This window comes from Thalassophryne amazonica, chromosome 7, assembly GCF_902500255.1.
Source record: "Thalassophryne amazonica chromosome 7, fThaAma1.1, whole genome shotgun sequence".
Taxonomy (NCBI): domain Eukaryota; kingdom Metazoa; phylum Chordata; class Actinopteri; order Batrachoidiformes; family Batrachoididae; genus Thalassophryne; species Thalassophryne amazonica.
Window position 1 is genome coordinate 78,034,681 of NC_047109.1, and position 19,256 is coordinate 78,053,936.

General features: G+C 42.7%; 1 protein-coding gene across 3 annotated transcripts in view; it reads left to right on the forward strand.

Annotated features, from left to right (window-relative positions):
• The window catches only part of si:dkey-40m6.8, a 39,013-nt gene extending 19,833 nt beyond the window's left edge, over positions 1-19,180 (forward strand). For 2 of the 3 annotated variants that reach the window (XM_034174650.1, XM_034174649.1), the window contains exons 8-16: positions 3,649-3,733; positions 3,904-4,025; positions 6,005-6,154; positions 6,271-12,574; positions 12,661-12,824; positions 12,899-13,032; positions 15,740-16,074; positions 16,164-16,248; positions 17,809-19,180. In XM_034174650.1, coding sequence (XP_034030541.1) covers positions 3,649-3,733; positions 3,904-4,025; positions 6,005-6,154; positions 6,271-12,574; positions 12,661-12,824; positions 12,899-13,032; positions 15,740-16,074; positions 16,164-16,248; positions 17,809-17,942 — 7,513 coding nt within the window. In that variant the 3' untranslated portion in view covers positions 17,943-19,180. Of the gene's footprint in view, positions 1-3,648; positions 3,734-3,903; positions 4,026-6,004; positions 6,155-6,270; positions 12,575-12,660; positions 12,825-12,898; positions 13,033-15,739; positions 16,075-16,163; positions 16,249-17,808 lie in introns of those variants that run through there. The other variant, XM_034174651.1, reaches the window with a different exon arrangement.
• The last annotated feature ends 76 nt before the right edge of the window (positions 19,181-19,256 follow it).

Below are 19,256 nucleotides of genomic sequence, written 5' to 3' on the forward strand. Positions count from 1 at the left end.
TTTCAACTCCCTAAACGCGGCTTCGCACCGAATCCGACCAGGTGAAGGGGACTTTTGGTGGAGGTCAGGGCTGTAAGGGGGCTAAACTACCTGACTGTAGCCTTAATAAACCTCCTGTAAAAATTGGCGAACCCTAGGAACTGTTGAAGCTTCCTACGGTTTACCGGTTGGGGCCAGTCTCTTACCGCAGCTACCTTAGCTGGATCAGTTGGCGGACGGAGTTGGAGGGAGATAATGAACCCCAGGAAGGACAGAGAGGTGCGATGGAACTCGCACTTCTCCGGCCTTCACAAACAGCTGGTTCTCCAATAACCGCTGAAGGACATGACGGACATGCCTACATGAGACTCAGAGTCCTGGGAGAAGATGAGGATATCATCTAGGTATACAAAGACGAATCGGTGCAGGAAATCCGCAGAACGTCGTTAACCAAAGCCTGGAACATCGCGGGGGCGTTGGTGAGGCCGAACAGCATGACCAGGTACTCAAAGTTCCCTAAGGGGGTGTTAAATTCCGTCTTCCATTCGTCTCCCTTCCTTATCCAAACCAGATGGCAAGCATTCCTACTTCCTACTACTTCCTACTAACCAATCCAACTTTGTAAATATTTTGGCTCCATGCAGGGGCGTGAACACTGAATCTAAGAGAGGTAATGGGTATCGGTTGCGAACCGTAATCTCATTCAGCCCTCTATAATCAATGCATGGACAGAGACTGCCATCCTTCTTGCCCAAAAAAAAAAGAAACCTGCACCTAACAGAGATGAAGAATTCCGGATTAGCGCGGCAGCTAAAGAGTCCCGGATGTAGGTCTCCATTGATTGTGCTCAGGACGTGAGAGGTTGTACATGTACAGCCTGCTGGACGGATACTCAGCACCTGGAATCAAATCACGGCACAATCATACGGTCAATGTGGGGGCAGGATGAGGGCCAGATCCTTGCTGAAGACGTCAGCAAGGTCATGATACTCAGCCGGCACCTCCGTAAGATTGGGGGGAACTCTGACCCTCCTCTTTACTTCATTGCCAGGTGGCCTCGAGGATCTTAAACATTCCCGGTGGCAGGTTTCGCTCCACTGAGCCACAACCCCAGACGGCCAATCAATCCGGGGATTGTGTTTTATCATCCATGGGTAGCCCAAACTAACCCTGGAGGTAGAAGGTGTTACAAAAAACACAATCGCCTCCCTGTGATTACCAGAGATGACCAAGGTTAAAGGCCGTGTCTGATGTGTGATTTCTGGTAGTAGGGTGCCATCTAGTGCCCGCACCTTCAATGGCGAAGGAATGGCCACCAGAGGGAGCCCCACAGCCTTAGCCCACCTACTGTCCAGTAGGTTCCCTTCCGATCCTGTGTCAATCAGTGCTGGAGCGGTAAGGGTTAAATCCCCACAGAGAATTGTGACCGGGAGTCGTGCACATTTGCGTGAAACGCTCGTGTGGTTTGTATGGCTCACCCTTAGCCCAGTCTCTAAGTTTAACTGTTTGGGGCAGTTCTTCTGCACATGCTCGCTTGAGCCACAGTAAAAACACCCAACCGGACATTCTAACCGGACCTCGCTGCCGCAACGAGGAAGTCGATTGCATAACCAGCTGCACTCCGGCATCCCTGTCTCATTGACAGCAGCATATTTGAAGCAGACTTGCCTCTATTGGGATGATTGAACACCTGTCGAAATTCCCTTATGAACCCAGTGTAAGTCGAGAGGATCCGTAAATCTTGTTCCCAGAGCGCCGTAGCCCAGGCGCGTGCCTCGCCCCAAAGCAAATTAATCACATAAGCCACCCGGCTGTACTCCGACGCATACATAACGGGCCGTTGTGAAAAACGAGCACGCACTGCATCAAAAAGTCAGCGCACGTTTCAACACAACCACCATACGGTTCCGGGGGACTAATGTAAGCTTCGTGCGACGAGGGGGGAGACCTCTGAACGACCGCTGGATTACCTCTGTTAGGCTGCAGATCTACTGGAGGGAGAGTGGCTGCAGCCGCACCTGACGCGCTCGTGTCTACCTGCACGGTGAGAGCGTTCTGCTCGGTTAACAAATCCAATTGAGCAGAAAGGTTAGACAAAATGTGCTGCAGCTCACCCAGCGATCCTCCCGGTAGATTCTGCGCACCTTGCGCTTCCATCGATCGGTCATCTGGTGGTAAACGCCCCCCGGAATCCATGACGTGGCCGAGTTATCCTGTTGGGAAAGTGAATGCACGGACCCACGTTAGGGGGCGTAAAGGAGCGGTCAATAGGATATGAATAAATCACAATTTATTATGCAAAGGTGCAAACAAGGTTTCAAATATGCAAAGTCCAATTTAGTACTAAATGGTGACACATGGGCAGGCCCGAGGGTAGGAGACGCCTATCCAGAGAAGAGCCGGGACCCACTTAGTCCCACCGCCAGCCGGAGGTCCGCAATCCACCAGAACCGCCAAGACCTGAAACTCCAGGTGGCCACCGTTCAAGGCTGCCGGACCGGTACTGCTGGCAGGAGCAAAAACAGATTAACGTGGGTGTGTGTACACCCAGCAAACAGTCAGCAAACACAGTAATCCTCCTGCGGGAAAAGTCCAGTAACTCCCACAGTGCATAGGAAAACTTGAAAATGTGCAGTGTCAATTGTTATACTTAGTAAATAAGAAGTGAGGAGTGGAGACGCCAGCTCCTCCAAACTTCCAACAAACCCAGCTACAAGCTGCAAGTATACACAGTAACAATGAATGTGCGTACGGCACAAAAGGCTGAGTTGGTTTACCTGTGAGGTAAGATGATAACTCGGCAGAGTTATGGTGTCTCTCTCAGGCTTTTATGGTGTGGATGATGATGATGAAAAACAGCTGACAGCCTAACGGTGCGCACCTGGTGGTGCCAAAAGAGGCCAACACGCCAGTGCGCCCTCTTCAGGGCAAAAAGGTGCCCGCATGGCAGGGCGCCATCTGGTGGTGGGCCAGCAGTACCTCCTCTTCAGCGGCCCACACAACATGCTAAATGTTATCAGTAATACACAACATAGTAATCATCTTCTGGCATTTGCATATCATCATGTTTGTTGTTAAGACATCACTTGTCTTTGGAAAAAAAGTACACCACATAGCCACTATCATTTTCGATACATCGTTCATATCTGTAGTTATGTCCATTTCCTTTTGGAAATCTAGTCACACCGTTAGGTTCATGTGTATTTGGACATTTTTATTTAGACAAATCAGAGGATGGACACATGAACATTTCCAAGTCAATGAATATGTCTTGGACGTAATTTACATAAATTATTAAGAAGTACAAACAGTGTGTTACTGTATGTCTGGAGTGGGCGGTTATCAAAAACCAAGACACCCATAACAACTCTGAAGGAGTTAGAGGCTTCTGTGGCTGTAATCGAAGAAACTGGGGATTGTGTAGTTTTTGTCTGTTGCATCACTCATCCCAGCTTTGTGGTTGAGTGGAAATTAGATGGATTTTAGAGAAAGAAAATGGATCATCTCAAGGCACAAGTCATCCACGTGTCTACACACAGTCATCAAAGGACAGCAGAACACTCAGATGCCTGATTACTAATGTGTTAGGTTATTTTAAAAAAGCAGATTTTGTCCTTGAAGGCTTTTGTCATTTTGGTTGTGACCCTCTGATCATTATCTTCTCTGCAGTGATTTAGCATTACGAAATTGTCTGCTGACCTCCGACCTCACTGTTAGGATAGGAGACTATGGCCTTTCACACAACCATTATAAGGTATGAGGATTTATCCTTTGAGAACTGAAACATTAAGGCCTTTAAAAGCACAAATATGCTATTTTATTAAACCTAAGTTTACATTATGCTTATTTTTTTCTATTGTCTGAAATGGTACATAAGCAAAGTCACTGTTGTATGCAAATAATTGTTCATATGTTTATGTGAAGGAGGACTATTATCTCACGCCAGACAAGCTATGGATCCCACTACGTTGGATCGCTCCTGAGCTCCTGGAGGAGTACAAAGGATCTCTTATTGTTACTGATCAAACCAAGACTAGCAATGTGTGGTATGTTTTAATCTGAGTACATACACATGTGATCTATATATGGACACATAAACAGTATATACATCTTACAATAATTTGAAAAGAAAGAAAGAAAGAATTAGTTAGGGTTAGCACAATTGCCGCTGGCCCCGTTTACATTATCATCATAATCCGAAAACTGGGAGTAATTAGATAATGGTAATAATCTAATCCAACGCATTTGCACGCACTTCAGTAATGCAATAATCAGAAAAACCTGGTTGACATGATGTAAATCAATTCAGTCAAAGGGATTTCTTTCAAAGCGGAAAAGGAGAAAGGCCCGACAGCGCAACATCATGGAGGCCAGCCCCATGTCTTGAAGAAAAACAGTGGTCTCTCTCTCTCTCTCTCTTTTCTATCTCTCTCTCTCTCTTTTCTCTCTCTCAACGAGGAGGTGCAGCAGAGTTGTTTGATGTCCTGGTGCACAAAGAGTGACGAAATATGACGTCATGCTTTTAGACAACGGCAAACTCTGCTCAAATCCAGTATATGTCTATAAACCGCATAGATCACCAAGAAATTTGCTCTTTAGAACACTGAAACAACGCACAAGGGACATTCAAGCACCCTTGTGCATCCTGGCAAATTGTTTGGACGCACAACAGACTCTCTGAACTTTGTGATCTGATGAAGGATGTCATGAACCCCAACGAGACAACAGTGTGTCCCACTGTACCTCTGGAAATGTGATAAATGCTATACATGTACCAAAGAAATTTAAATACTGGAGAGAAATCTAGAGGCATTAATCCGATTTCTCATAATCAGATAAAGGTTGTTATCCGATAAAGCATATCACATTTTGCTGTTTACGTGACCACTTGAACAATCAAATAACCAGTGATCAGATAATGAACAGGTGTTTAGTACACATGTAAACGGGCTCACTGATAATGACATCTGAATTTAGAGTCTGATTTTCTTTAAAAATGCAAGAGACCATCTAAAAGAAATTATGTTTTAAAAGGTGAAAAACAATTGTTTTAATTTTAGAAATTTATTATTATTATTATTATTAATATTGCAGGGGTGGTGGCCAAGTAGTTAATACGCTTGATTTCAGTGCAGAAGGTTCCGGGTTCAAATCCCACCCATGCCACATTTCTCCATGTAATGTGGAGATGCGTCAGGAAGGGCATCCGGCGTAAAACCTGTGCCAATTCAACATGCAGATCCACCTTGGATTTGCTGTGGCGACTCCGAGTGCAAACAAGGGAGCAGCCGAAGGGACTTACTTACTATTATTGTTATTATTATTATTATTATTGCATTTCTTTAAAAATATTAGATACAAGCATCCTGACACCTTGCACTATGTGATGGAAAATTGCGCCTTTAAGATGATTTGTTTTAGTATTAGAGAAAGAAAACAGTATTCCTTTTGAGCTTTTTGTTTTATTTGTTTGTTTGTTTTTGCCGTGTTCACCTGTTCCCTGTGCAGGGAGTAAGGTAATGGTCAGAGAATTCTCAATGATATCACAGGAAACCCCAGTAATAAAAATAAAGATGGCTGCACTCAGTGATGAATCTTGTGCATCTGCAAGACTGAAAATGGGTCTAATTTATGGCACAAAACATAATGTAGTATGGTAATATTTAGGTAAAATCAAAAGTAGGTACTTAAATTTAGCAGTATTCCTTGAAAAAAAGCCATAATTCTTAGAGGCAAAAATGAACCTATCAGCTGTCTTTATGCAAAATTTGGGGGCTGTGTGATATCTATTATATACATTTGGTAGCTTAGAAACACAAACACACATTTAAGAAGTGGTGGTGTGTGTGTGTGTGTGTTGGTGTCAACAAGAGCATTCTGGGAACATGACAAAAGAAGAATAATTTATGATCTCAGAGAAATAATGGTCGCACAATTCATTATTATTATTATTGTTTGTTTGTTTGGTGCTTATTGTTTGCATGGAAGATGACACCATGATCTTTCCATGGTTTTCCTCTTGCAGGTCCTTGGGTGTGGTTATCTGGGAGCTGTTTGAGTTTGGCTCTCATCCCCACAGACACCTGAGTGATGAAGAGGTGCTCACTTTCGTCATTAGAGAGAGACGGATCACACTGGCTCAGCCGAGACTCAAACTCTCCCATGCAGACTATTGGTCAGTAACTTCTCTCAAGTACATGAAATACATGCATGAAGTCCATCGTTATGTTAACGAGAAGGGATAATGCTACAGTTATGTCCCTCCTGTCCTCCCTCCTTTCTTCTCTTTAGGTATGAGATCATGCAGTCCTGCTGGCTCCCTTCCTCTCAACGTCCTTCTGTCGCTGACGTCTTCCTTCTCCTCTCCTCCCTCTTGGCTGCTGAGCAGGCAATGGCAAGGGGGAGTGTTGGCGAAGAGGATGAAGAGGATGAAGTGTACAAAGAAGGTAGAGGAAGGAGAGGGGAGAGCGAGGAGTCATTTGAAAGACGTTGGGACTTACTCCGTCCACCTGCCTTCCAGGCGGCAGCAAATGAGCGGCACAGAGAGATCGAGCGTGGAAGAGAGGACAGAGACAACTCTTATCCCCTACTGGACTCTGTGGGAAACTGTATCACTCCGTCCTCTTCTGAGCTGGATGACATTTTGACAGTTACTGAAACTAGCAAAGGCTTGAACTTTGAGTATTTTTGGGAGAAGGCCCATGCACGACGAGGCTACAAACCTCTTCCTCCTCCCCAGCAAATCCCAACAGTGAACAATAACCACAGACAGTCCTTGGATACTCCCACTGTGGTGCCGGTGATAAGTGCACGCAGCCCCTCTCTTGCCAGTGAGTATTACATCAGGTTAGAGGAGCACACTCCCCAGGATAAGTCGCCAACTCTTAAAGGGAAGGCACAGACATCTTTTTGTTCAGATTCAGTTTGTCCTGGCGATATGGAGTTGGTGGAGATTCGCAGTGGAATGTTGGGAAAAGAACGTGTCCCTTATTGCTCTGAAGGGTGTGGAGGTACAGGTGGGAAGGGCATTCGGACCGTCCGATCAAGTGAGGTTCGGCTCCAGGTGCCCAACATTGGTGTGGCAGAATTCAGAGATACATCGAGCAGAATGACTGTTTTCTCAGTGGTTGATTTAGGTGATGATGATGAAGAGGAGAAGAAGAGAAGTAGTGAAGCAGATACAAAATCCTGCACAAATTCCGAAGCCCCAGTCCTCCCTCCGAAACCTTGTTCTATGTCCATGTCATCAACCAACCACCTTCACTCCCGCCCTCTCCCCGCCCCTCCATTAGGATATCACAGAGGACTGCCTCACTACACCGTGTCGGGAAAAGTTGAGACAGACCCCCATCATATGAGCAGCTGCCCACCCTCAACCTTTAATCATCTGGGACTCCATCGATCCCGACAGACTCTTCCCCCATCCCCATCACTCTCCCCCTCCTTGCCCCCAGCAAGCCATCCCATTTACCCTCTACCGCAAATGTGCCCTCCCCACTCCAAACCTCAGAAAACCTGCGCCACCTATAAAACAAATGACACCTACTCAAAACACAGTAAGATGCAGCAATCCAATAGAGACTCGTTATCCTGTGACACAGCAAGTGGGACCAACCAAGGGGCTACAATGCAAACCTCCAAAGAAATGTCTCATTCACGTAGAAAAGACTTTGAATCACCTGTGCGTCGAGAAAACCCCTTGCGACCGATCTACCGCAATGTACCCTACTCCCAGCCCGACACAGAGATTGAAAGGCAATCATCGTCCAGTCCCACGTATTCCGATGAGGATGACTATCCCTTCATGTCTCCTGAGAGGCATAGTTGTGGAACTAATGTCGCTCATTCTAGCTTGTCTGAAGATGCAGATCCAGCTGCGGCAGAGCTATTTTCCAGGGGAATGAGAAGGACGCAGTCCCGTCTCGACACCATCCTGCCTGCCATTTGGAAAGAAGATGCTGAACTTCAGGCAGAGCGAGTGGCTAATGCCATGAAATCCCCCATGCATCTATTTTTAACAGAGATATCAAGTGTGGCCGAATCTAATGAGTCCAAGTCGGGAACCTTGTGGGAGCCAAGTGAGGAGAAAAGAGATGGAGAAAAATGGGGGAACTTTATCCAGCCAAACAGAGGGATGCGCCGCTCCCAGTCACTCATCACTGAGCTCGGATCAATAGCGCCGTCAGAGGAGGCAAATGAAAACAATGATGAATCTTTCCAGAGGGATCTTTTTCTTACCGAAATTGACACAGGCAGGGTAGATGCAGATTTGGATGGTGGATCTGTAAGTGACTCTGTAAAATACCTGTACCCTGCCGGATCCAGACAGCGGCCCTACGTCAGCGCCCCGTCATATAATGAGCCTGACGAAGTCTATTCAAAGGGCATACGAAGGTCCCAGTCCCTCCTCTCTGAGGTCACTGTGGATAAGCAGGAGTCTGAACCACAGCAGAGTCTGAAAGAGCCAAGGAAAGCGGAGATGACCAGGGAGGAGTTCATGAAGGAAATCCAGTCAGCAGAGACCTTTCTGACTGAAATCATATCAAGACAAAATGCTGCTGCAACCAGAAAGGAAGGAGAACCTTCTCATTCTCCCACTCCGCTGACCCCTGAATATGAATCAATATGCATAGACCCAACTTCAGCTCAGACCATCAGATTTCAGAAAATGAGTTCCATACAAGCATCCAACAAAGGCAAAGATGACACACAGACAGAGGCTATATATGCTCAAGTGACTAAACGTGCAAAAAAGAGTGAAATAAAGGTCTTAATGAAACCTGAGATTCCAGTCTTTCATATAGGATCAAATAAACATCCTCTTAATTTGGTCAGCCAAGGAAATGTTGCTGACAACTCAGCTTCCCACTGCCAATCTGGTGAGATTGTGTTTTCAGAAATCATGCCCAAAAATGGCATATTACACAGCCAAACACTGGCATGCCAGAAAGAAGAAGAAGGCTGGTCAGATGGACCTGCTTTACCTGCCAGAGGAGAGCAAGCAGATGGATATCTTTCAGTACATTCTTCACTGATGGAGTCCCCTGAAGGTGGTGAAGAATCCAACACTGTGGTAATGCATGAAAACAAATGTGATGGAGCTGTTATAAGGAATGGTGAGATAGTTAAAGATGATGCTGAAGCTGGCAGCCCTGAGAGAGATGATCAAACATTTGGAAAGACTGACAGGACATCATGTGATCTTGAGAAAGAGCACTGCTTTGCAGATAAAGCTCCTGCATTGCACTCAGAAAGCATCACAACAGGTGAACCAGAGAGCGCCAAAACTGTGGTTTCGTGTCATGATGAAACATTTTTAGAGACAAAAAGTGAAATTTTACTGCAGCACATTAACATCAGCCAAGAAAAATACAATCATAATGCCAAGAATGCAGCAATTCCTGCTGCAACCCCAACCACTCCAGACTGGGACCCATCCTCTGAGATCTCACTAATCACCCCCACTGACTCCGTCCTGTCACCGATGACTTCCAGCTCAGCTGACTGCCTCACACCCAGTGATTCATTCACAGGGGGAGGAGTAGGAGGCGGGCCTTGGCGTGCTCTTGGAAATGAAACTCCACATCGAGATTCTGCCTATTTTTCAGACAGTGACTTGGAGGGGGAAGGGATGAACAGGAGGACCATTGATGGATTAAGTGTATCCAGACCAAACAGCGGTCGAGGAGGTGATAGGGGAACGCTGACAGGCATAGAGGAAAAAACTGAAAGTGAAGAGGATGGAGAACCTGGAGACAAGCTCCTGATAAGAAACAGTATACAGGTGCCTGAAGACAGAAAAGTTATTGAGATGTGCAAGGAAAAGATTATTCCATATCAGGATCCTTCTGAGAATGATAGCTCTCATTTAGAGGATGGTAAAGATATTCTAATCAAAGGACTAAAATCTGCACAAAGAAACGATTCTGGTATTTTCTGCAATGAGAGCAAGGAAAAGGACAAAAATGGGTTAGTCAAGTCAACACTATTGTCTGATGATCCTCAGGCCAAGGACTGTGCTCAATTAATTGATAAGTTGTTCTCAAACTTAGATGGTGAGCCAGTGAAAGGGCTTCCACATGGTGGAGGGTGTCCCATAGACAACCACTACACAGATGGCATCATCTCTCATATAGCTGACTGCAAATTCCAGGATTTAAATTCCAAGAATCATGCTGAGACAGATATTTTGATTGAATCTGTAGCTGAATTACAGTCAAAGGATTGCACGTTGAGACCCAGCAGCAACGACTATACAACTGTTAGCGAGACCAGTAAGGATATTGTTGCCCTAAATGCTCTTCGCTGTGGAAATGATGCCGGGGAATCCACAACACCATTCCAAGTTGATGACAGAGAGTCCAAATTAGCTAAGGTTTACATCATTCACAGCAGTGATGTCACATTTTGTGACAATACTGTGTCAGAAACCAAGCCAAGAGATGAGAAGTTGGGAGATGACAAAGCAAGCAATCTGACGTGTCCCATTTGGGCAGGAGAGGGTGTTGAAAAGCCTGAAGAGAGCTCAGGACTGGACCTCCTACACGCAGACCAAAATGAATTGGGTTTGAGAAACTTAAGCGGTGAAGACAAGAAATCTGAGGTGACATCAGAAAGAGAAAAGCAACTAGCTGCTGCAGAGCTGAGTAATGCCATGAAGCAAAAGTCACCTGTGAGAGAAGCTCCAGCAGAAGGCCAGAGAGGGATGGATTACAGTTTGGATGAGAACTCACCCGAGGGGCTGGATGTATCAACGAAAGAATTACTGAGTGTTTTGGAACAAGAAGAAACTAGGGGAGGATGTGTTGTGGTTCAGGGAGAGTTTGACTGCCACCGTTTTGTACAAAAGGATTTGTGGCTTAATGAAAATGACCAATGGGCTTCTCCAGAAAAGAGATGTCAAAATGTTGAACTTGGATCAGAATTGTTGTCTGGGTTCAACAATAAGACACGGGAGGTTGAGGAACGATTTGTTGTAGGTCAAGAGTTCTGTGAGATGGGTGAAAACGATGAGCTTGCAGGAAGGGAACCTCATCCTGCAGTCTTAGAAGGTTGTGAAGAATCCTGGAATGATGAGACCCAGGGACAGGCTCTGAAGGAGAAGTGGGATTCAAAGGACACTGATAACCAACAGACAGCTAATATACAGCAGGAAGAAAACATTGAGGACCTCGGACAAATTGGCAGTTTTAATGGAGATCTTAAAATAGAATTAGATATTGAGGTAGAGAATATAGAAATTCCAGAGCAAGAGATGTTGTGCCAATCAGAAAACCATATTTCATCACTTCCAGAGGCAACCATGCACACAGACGGTTGGCTAGATCCAACAGATGTGGGAGAAAATCAAAATTTTAACAGGTGGCCTCAAAATGACCTCTGCAAGGTCCAAAAAGAGGAGCAGTCCTCGGAGGAAGATGTTGGCAAAGGAACAGGCTCACGTTTAGAAAACTGCTTCAGTCACACTTTGGATAGCGAAAGCCCACACATATCTGTTTGCATTACTCAAACTCCTCAAGTGAATTTTAAGGGCTTGGAAGGTATCGAATCAGGCATTGATTCAGAGTCTGAAATGAGCCAGTGGCTTGTGAGGGATTATGTAGATCAAACTGTAAGCATTGTGAACATGCAGGATGATTGCAGAGAGATATCTCTTCCTTCTGACCCTACATCTTCTTCCAGTGACCCTGGAGTCAGGCTGCAGGAAGAAATGGATCAGTCATACCCACAGGTAGACAATTTCAGCTCTGTCGATTTTCCTAGTCCTCCACCAAGCATAGACCTTGATGTTCAAGACGATAAATTAGAAAGTTTAGATGACTCCTTTCCAAGCCCACCGCCATCTGTTATAGAGGCAGAGGAGTTTATTAGTCACATTAATCTAGAAGATTTTATTGCTAGTGCTGAGACGCAGCCGTATATTTCACCATGCTATAACACAGAGCAACAAATGTCCTCAACTCACAACTCAAGTGTCCCAGAGACACACCTGCAAGAGGCACCACCTGCTACAACTCAGAACAAAGGGATTACTGCCAATCTGAAGCCATCGACCGTGCGTATAATGCCCGACAACGGGCACAACATTACAACCAACATCAGGAATCAGGATGAAGAGAGCAGCCTGTTCCAGAAAACACCATCTGCCAATTCATCTCCACCCCAGTATCCTCTCAATGCTCTCCCAGAATTATTGATTTCTGAGTGGAAAGATTTGGAAGAGGAGCCGCTGGAGGATTTTGAAAAACTGGAAAAACTTTGTTGCATATCAGCTGACGAGGAGGACACGCTGGGGGAGCTTTTCTTAGGGAACCTAGAGCTCCTGGAGTCTTTGAAGAAGAAACCTGAGCAGAATGGGAGCGGTGCTGGTGATTTACATGAGGAGGCATGCGGCTCCTCCGCGCCAGAGGAGAGCGGCGTGGATGTGAGGGATGACAATAACTCTGATAAAGTATCGGAATCCCAAGCTGAAGTGTCACCTCAAGAGGAGCGGCGTGATGTGCAAAGCTCACAGTCGTTGTCGTGCCACACGTCTGACGTCAAGGACCAGGGGTCGCTTTCTAAGATGCCAACTAAGGACGGCTTAATGATGCAGGTGTGTGTGTGTTGTTGTAGACTCTTTAAAATATGACATTTTCTGAAAGAAGTCATTAAGTTATGTTCATTGTTTTGTTGCTTGAGGTTTGTGAGGAGAGGTTGCAGTTCTCACTCAGTGAAAACGTACAAACAAACTTGCTGTGGGGGTCAACGGTGAAAGACACTTCGAAGCTCCAGCCCTGGGGCGAACAAATCACAGAGAGCAGCAAGGAGCCGGCGGCAGTTAATGAACAAAAACAGGATGAAAGGTGAGACTTTGAATAATATAACAGAGTCCGTGTTCGTGTTCATATTTTAAACCTTTTTCTTGTTTGTTTCGTAGCCCAGACGAGGAGGAAAGTATCACTGACACCGAGCTGCACCACCACGCCAATGAAATTAAAACTGAGCCAATCACTGTGATCGAGCAGCCTGAATTTATGACATCGCAACCTACTGCAAATCAGGCAATGAAAGGTACCTTTATGAGTATCTGTTATTTTAAGCTAAGAAGTCACTGATGATGATTTTTGCAGCTCATTGTCGTATTGGAGTTGACATCATCTTAAAATGTTTAGTTTAAAAACTAGAGCACCGCACTCATAGAGCGCCATCCTCCGCCAACACCAGTTTCCAATTCCACAATTTTTTACCTTGAAAAAAAAAATTTCAAGGTGAAAGTCCTGTTAGAAGTGGCGTTTCATAAGCTAAAATATAATACAAAATGTAGTTCAAAAGGGCTTTTCTATGTTACGTAAAATCAAATATCCGCTAAATCCATAATACGGATCAGATGAAGATCAAACTTAGTCTATTCATTGAGAGTGACAGTTTGCACCTCATTGTCATAAATGAGAGTGATTGAGGCACTTTTGATTGAGATATAATGCAAAAAGTTCACCAAATGGGCTTTTCATTATTAAATTCAAATGTCCACAAAATCCACAATTCGGATCAGATCCGGATCAAACTTTGCCAGGCGATAGCAAGTGCCAGTCTGCACCTCACTTTCAAATATGAGACTGATTGGGGCATGTTGGATTAAGATTAAGATTAATTTTAAGATTTTTTTTGCTATAAATATGGTGACGAAATGGGGCGGTGGTGTGACACTTTACGTTGGTTCTAGTTATCATTGTGAAATTGTTAACAATATGTCTTTTTCTCTTGAAAATATCATGGAATGTGTTACAGTGGAAATTAAGTGTGAAAAATCAAAAACATAATATAAACTGCGTTTATAAAGCACCTGGATCTAAAAATTTTTTGTGGATAAATTGACAGATATGTACAATACTTTTTTAAAAAATAAGCTTTTGTTTATCTGTGGAAACTTTAATATAGATTTCCTAAATCCTCATAGTCATTTACGTATAGATGAATCTATAAATTCTGTGTTTTGTATGGGATTGTACCCAGTGATTACTCATCCATCTAATTAGTCAATAAAATTGACCATATTAACATTACAAACTTCACAAGGAAAATAAATAAGTAACTATGGAAAATCTTACAACAGATTTAATACAGCAAAACTGGAGTGATATTTATATTGAGGATGTAGATCAATCTAAGGAATAATTAATTTCTATTATTTCCAAGTTATATGATAAACATTGCCCTCTTGTGTCAAAAGTTGGAAATAAGAAAATATTGATAAACCTTGGATCACTAAGGAACTTCAGAATGCATGTAAAAAGATTTTTTTTGTACAAGCAGTTTCTAAAATTTAGAACAAATGAAGCTGAGGGAAGATATAAGACATATAAAAACAAATTAATTAACATAATACGATTGTGTAAAAGGCAGTACAGTGATTTATTGGAAAAAATTAAACAAATATAAAGAGTACTTGGAAATTTTTAAATGAAATCATTAATAAGAAAAAAGTTGTTAAAGAATATCCTGATTATTTTTATACAAATACTTACATAGTTGTTAAAGAAAACAAAGCTTTAGCAGATCATTTTAATAGTTATTTTGTTAACGTGGGTAAAAAATTTAGCAAATTTAATTGTATTTTCTAAAACGTGCTCTTTGGATTACAGCAAAACAATTAAAACAGTTCTGGATTCAATGTTCATTAAAGGAACAGATGAAAAAGAGATTATTGACAAAGTTCATAAACTTAAGGGAAAAATAATCAACTGATAGTGACAATTTTAATATGTTTTTGGTTAAAAGTATTATTGATTGTATTGTTAACGGCCCCTTCACACATAACACGATTTAAGTCGACTAGTGCACGAAGGAGGAATTGCATATCAGTTGTGAAAAATCAGAGCTGCCTCCAACGCCTCTGCGGCAGGTGGCGGCCAAATTCCAGGTGACACACATGAACATCTAACACCGCTCACTTGGCACTTAGAAAATGTGTAGCCATTTGCGCTGTTTCGAGCTGGATGTGAAATTTGTCTAAGTGCCCCCACAATTGTGAAGTTGCCGAGTACTCGTGGCGTGCCAGAGTGTCGGCTCCCCCACAACACGTGTGCGTGTGTTTCGCGCGCCCCCGCCCCCCTGATTGTCCTCGTTTATTTATTTATTTACTCTGTGGTTTTATTGAGTTCACCGCTGTAATACCTTCTATGAACGTATTAAACTGTTGATTTAGCTGCACCTAATGTTTTTTCTGTGCCTGATGGGATTGTTTTAGTAGTTCAGTCCAGTGTTCACATGGTTGATTTGCAGTGGCAGGTATTTAGACTTCACATTTCACAGTTAATAGCAACAGATTCCATATCTAAATAAAGTCATCTTTAAATCTTTTATTAATCTTTTTTCAGCTTACTCCTAAATTAACTAGGAGAATGAGAAGCATCTGACAGTGAAACACTTCAGCAGGCAAATATAAAACTTGTGCAAATAATTTGAATATAAATACCCTAAAATTAAAGTCTGCACTTTGAGTTGAAGTTTATTTGTTTTCAACTTCAATGTACTGTGGTAGAATACTCCCCCAGCCCCCTCCCCCATTTTTTTTTTTTTTTTTGCTGTTTCTAATTTCTTATAGGCATGAATGGAAACTTAATGGGCAAATATGTGACTTCTTTATGCAGATTGATACAGTGTGAATAAGATCATGTTGAGTTGCTCCTGAAGCCTTTTACTGAACAGAACAGGAACTAATGGCGATGTTTCAGGATTCTCCACATCTAATAATCTGTCCCCGCTCTCATTTTCATAGCAAAACTAGCTCGCCTCTCTCTTGACCTGCCTCCTCTCGCTCTGACTCTTCCCCTCAACCCCAGCGGTAAAGGAGGATTTGGGGACGGGGTCATTGGAAGTCGGCTAGGCAGGCGGAGAGGTCTGTCATCGGGAAGTGACCCTGATGATGAGGAGGAGGATGACCAAGAGGACGAAAACTCCCGAAGGGTGATTGTTGTCACAGAAACAGACATTGACAAACGTGTGGGCCTGAGGAGTCTCCTTAAATCACCCAAGGAACCAATGGACAGAGGAAAGGACAGAGGGAGAAATGTCTCCTTTTTTGATGATGTCACCATCTATCTTTTTGATCAGGTATTTCTAATACATTCCCCATTCAATTCATAATCGATCACAAGAGATAAAATACAGGAAGTCCTGATTATTATATTTCAATGCAACAGGAAACTCCAACTAATGAGTTAAGCACTTCAGCACCCACCAGTCCAGCCTCAGTCTCTGTGAAAAACGCTAAGTTGGATTTGCATGGTAAGTTAAAGGTGATAGAGAGAGGTTGAATGGGGCATTAATCCTTGTTCTGTGATGTGATATATAGCCCCCCCAAAAAAATTGGTTGGGTCTGTAATGGCTCAGAACCTTCCTAAAAGGCTCTCTGAAACAGCTATGTTACTATGCTCGGTTTAGAATGCCTCGTTTGCCTTAATGGCATCGTTTCGGAGCTTATTTGGCAACCTCATTATGAAATGCAAGTAGGTGGCGCTGATCGGTTGCCGTTGTTTGATTGGCTGCCCTTGCTCTCACTGAAAAGAAAGCATTATTTATTTATTTTCATTGCTTTTATATTTTCTGTTGTGTTTCTATTCAGGTTTTTTTTTTGCTCTTTCTCTAAAATTGTATATAATAATCATTAGATTATTAATATATAAACAAAAATAAATTTAAGAAATATTATAATTTGAAAACAATGCACCCGAATGTGATGACAGCTGCAATGCTAACTTTTAACATTGAAAATGCCATAGACATGCTAACGCATTAGCATCGCTCCCGTTTTTAAGTTATAAAATACATCTATCAACTGTTTCCGAAGAACATAACAGGTCGGTTTAACATAGAAAAGGTAAATAATACTCACAGACGTATGCTCTTTAGGGTTTTAGCAGGAGAAAATTAAGCAAAAGAAAGAAAGAATAATCGAAGCATTGCTTCAATCTGCGAAGCACTGCTTCGATTGGTTCAAGGTTCAAAGCAAAGTCGCGCTGCAGAAAAGTTGTTTACGGACCCGCTGCAGGGTCTGTAATCAATACAGAAATTATCATTTTCCTGACAAACACCCCCCACTCTGAAGGACCGTTAACATAATCGTTAAGCACAAAGCTTATTGATGTCGGTAGATCGAGTCATTTCTTAACGATACCCAAAAGGAACCAGTTCTCGATACACATCCCTAGCTGCTAAGGGGTTAGCTCATTCCCTTTAGAGGAACAAACCAGAGCTAACGTGCCATTCTAACGTGGTGAGTGATGTAATAAAAGCTGACAGAGTCCACCCACCAAAACCCTCAGTTCGCTGAGCTCATTTCCAAATGTGCAGCCAGAATTAATCTCCCATAACTATCCCCCTGCACTGTGACACGTGGAATGGAGTGGGGACATAAATCCTGCGCCGAACAATAAAAGCCTAAGCTGTGTTTCCCAATACACTTACATTTGGTCTCTTGGTCTCCGTCTCACACACTGATCACTTCATTTACAGAATGGGGTTAGGTTGTGCCTATGAAGAAATGCACTGACTCCAAAATTAGATGCTTTCACCATCTTTTATAGTCCTTAGCTGAAGCGTCAAAGTCCTGAAAGAACAGGCAGCATCGCTCCCTTTGAAAGAGTGGTATTTTTAGTCCAAAGCTACTTTGCAGTGCTGCAGCAAGATTATATTAATAGATATATGTTGCTTAACAGTTTAGCAGTTTATTCTCTGTCATATGTTGCATTTGTTACGAGAGCATCACTAAATGTCAGTTTTTAATACTTGTATGTCTTAGCATTGATGTGTTTCACATTACTGGATTGTGTTTGTTTTTCCCATCAGGAGCAAACGCCAAAAGTAAGGAGTCGAAGCGGAAAGAGGATTTACCAGTCAAACCAAGGACGCCTGTAGGGGTCAGTCCAGTGACATCATCACGTTTTACCGTTAGTCCCGCTGACGACCCCCACTTGGTGTGATGATACACGTCATCATTAGAACCTTTAGAGCTGAAACGCTCTGAGACTGGCCACCGAATTAACGCCAATAACCCCAGCCACTCACTCAGAGGCTATTTTTTTATTCCACAGGCAACCGAAAGATGCCCATTCGAAAAGCTGGACACACTTCCAGGTTTTACCAGCGGCAGGATTTTGTATGACAGGGGTTGTTGAGCTCCTGCTTGCCACTGTTTACAGAATGTATTCACAGCGTTTGGCTGCAAATGTCTTTGCAAAACAGCAGCATATGCGAGGGGAAGAGGAGCTTGGAGCTTTGTAAAATCTGAAACAGATTTGACAGCTATGCAGTGGGAGTTTTGCTGTGTACCAGCTCTTTTTGTGTATTTCTCCTGTATTATTCCCCAGGTGTGCAGCACTTTCTTTACTCATTCTTCTGTCTGTAAACGCTTGGATTCTAGTCCTCTCTTAAAACTTTTCACTGCAGTCAATCACTTGTTCTTGTAGGCGGCAGTGTGGAAGAGAAATTGCTTGACTCCTGTATTTGATAAAATAAATAAATAAATAAAATCATTGACATTTGTACAGACATAATAATACAAGTGTACACAATGTTATTTTAGAGCCATTTACTTTTAGATGTATTCTTAGAATGCACGAACAATTAAGCTGTTTCTTTACACTTTTAGTTCTGGAATACTGTCTTATATTTGAATAATTGACATTTATTTATTTATTTATCTGTCTGTTTATTTGTTTGTTGTTTTTGTGTAATTTACATATATTAACAAAGAACAACTGCAATTTGTTTGGGGTAAAATGTATCTAGGTCATACCTTTGACGGCTCCTCTTAACAAATAAATTAAATATTTTCCCACACATCTTAATTGCTACAAAAAAGTGTATTTTGTATAATTTTACTTGTTAATATTATGCCATTATGTATGGAACTACGTCCTGTAATGTTTCATTATTTTCTCATTATGGCTTTTAGCTATCTTGTCATTCTTTTATCTTGTTTGATGACAGTTAATGTAGCTTAGCATGGAACAAATTAAGCTTCACGTCAGTAAATATCTCCCATTTGTTTGTGTATCTGTTCATTTATCTAATTTTCTACTAATAACAGTTCATCATGCAATCGAGGTCCATATGTTTAGTCTGTTTAAACGTTTGTTTCAAACCTGTATTGTTTAAAGTACGGTTTTCAAGGGGTAACCATGTATAACAGGGAATAATAAAAACAAGAAAATGTGAACCTCTTACTGAACTGTTTCATGACAATAAATCGTTTTATTTTGTATTCAGAAGACGCTTCCGGGGCAAACCATGAG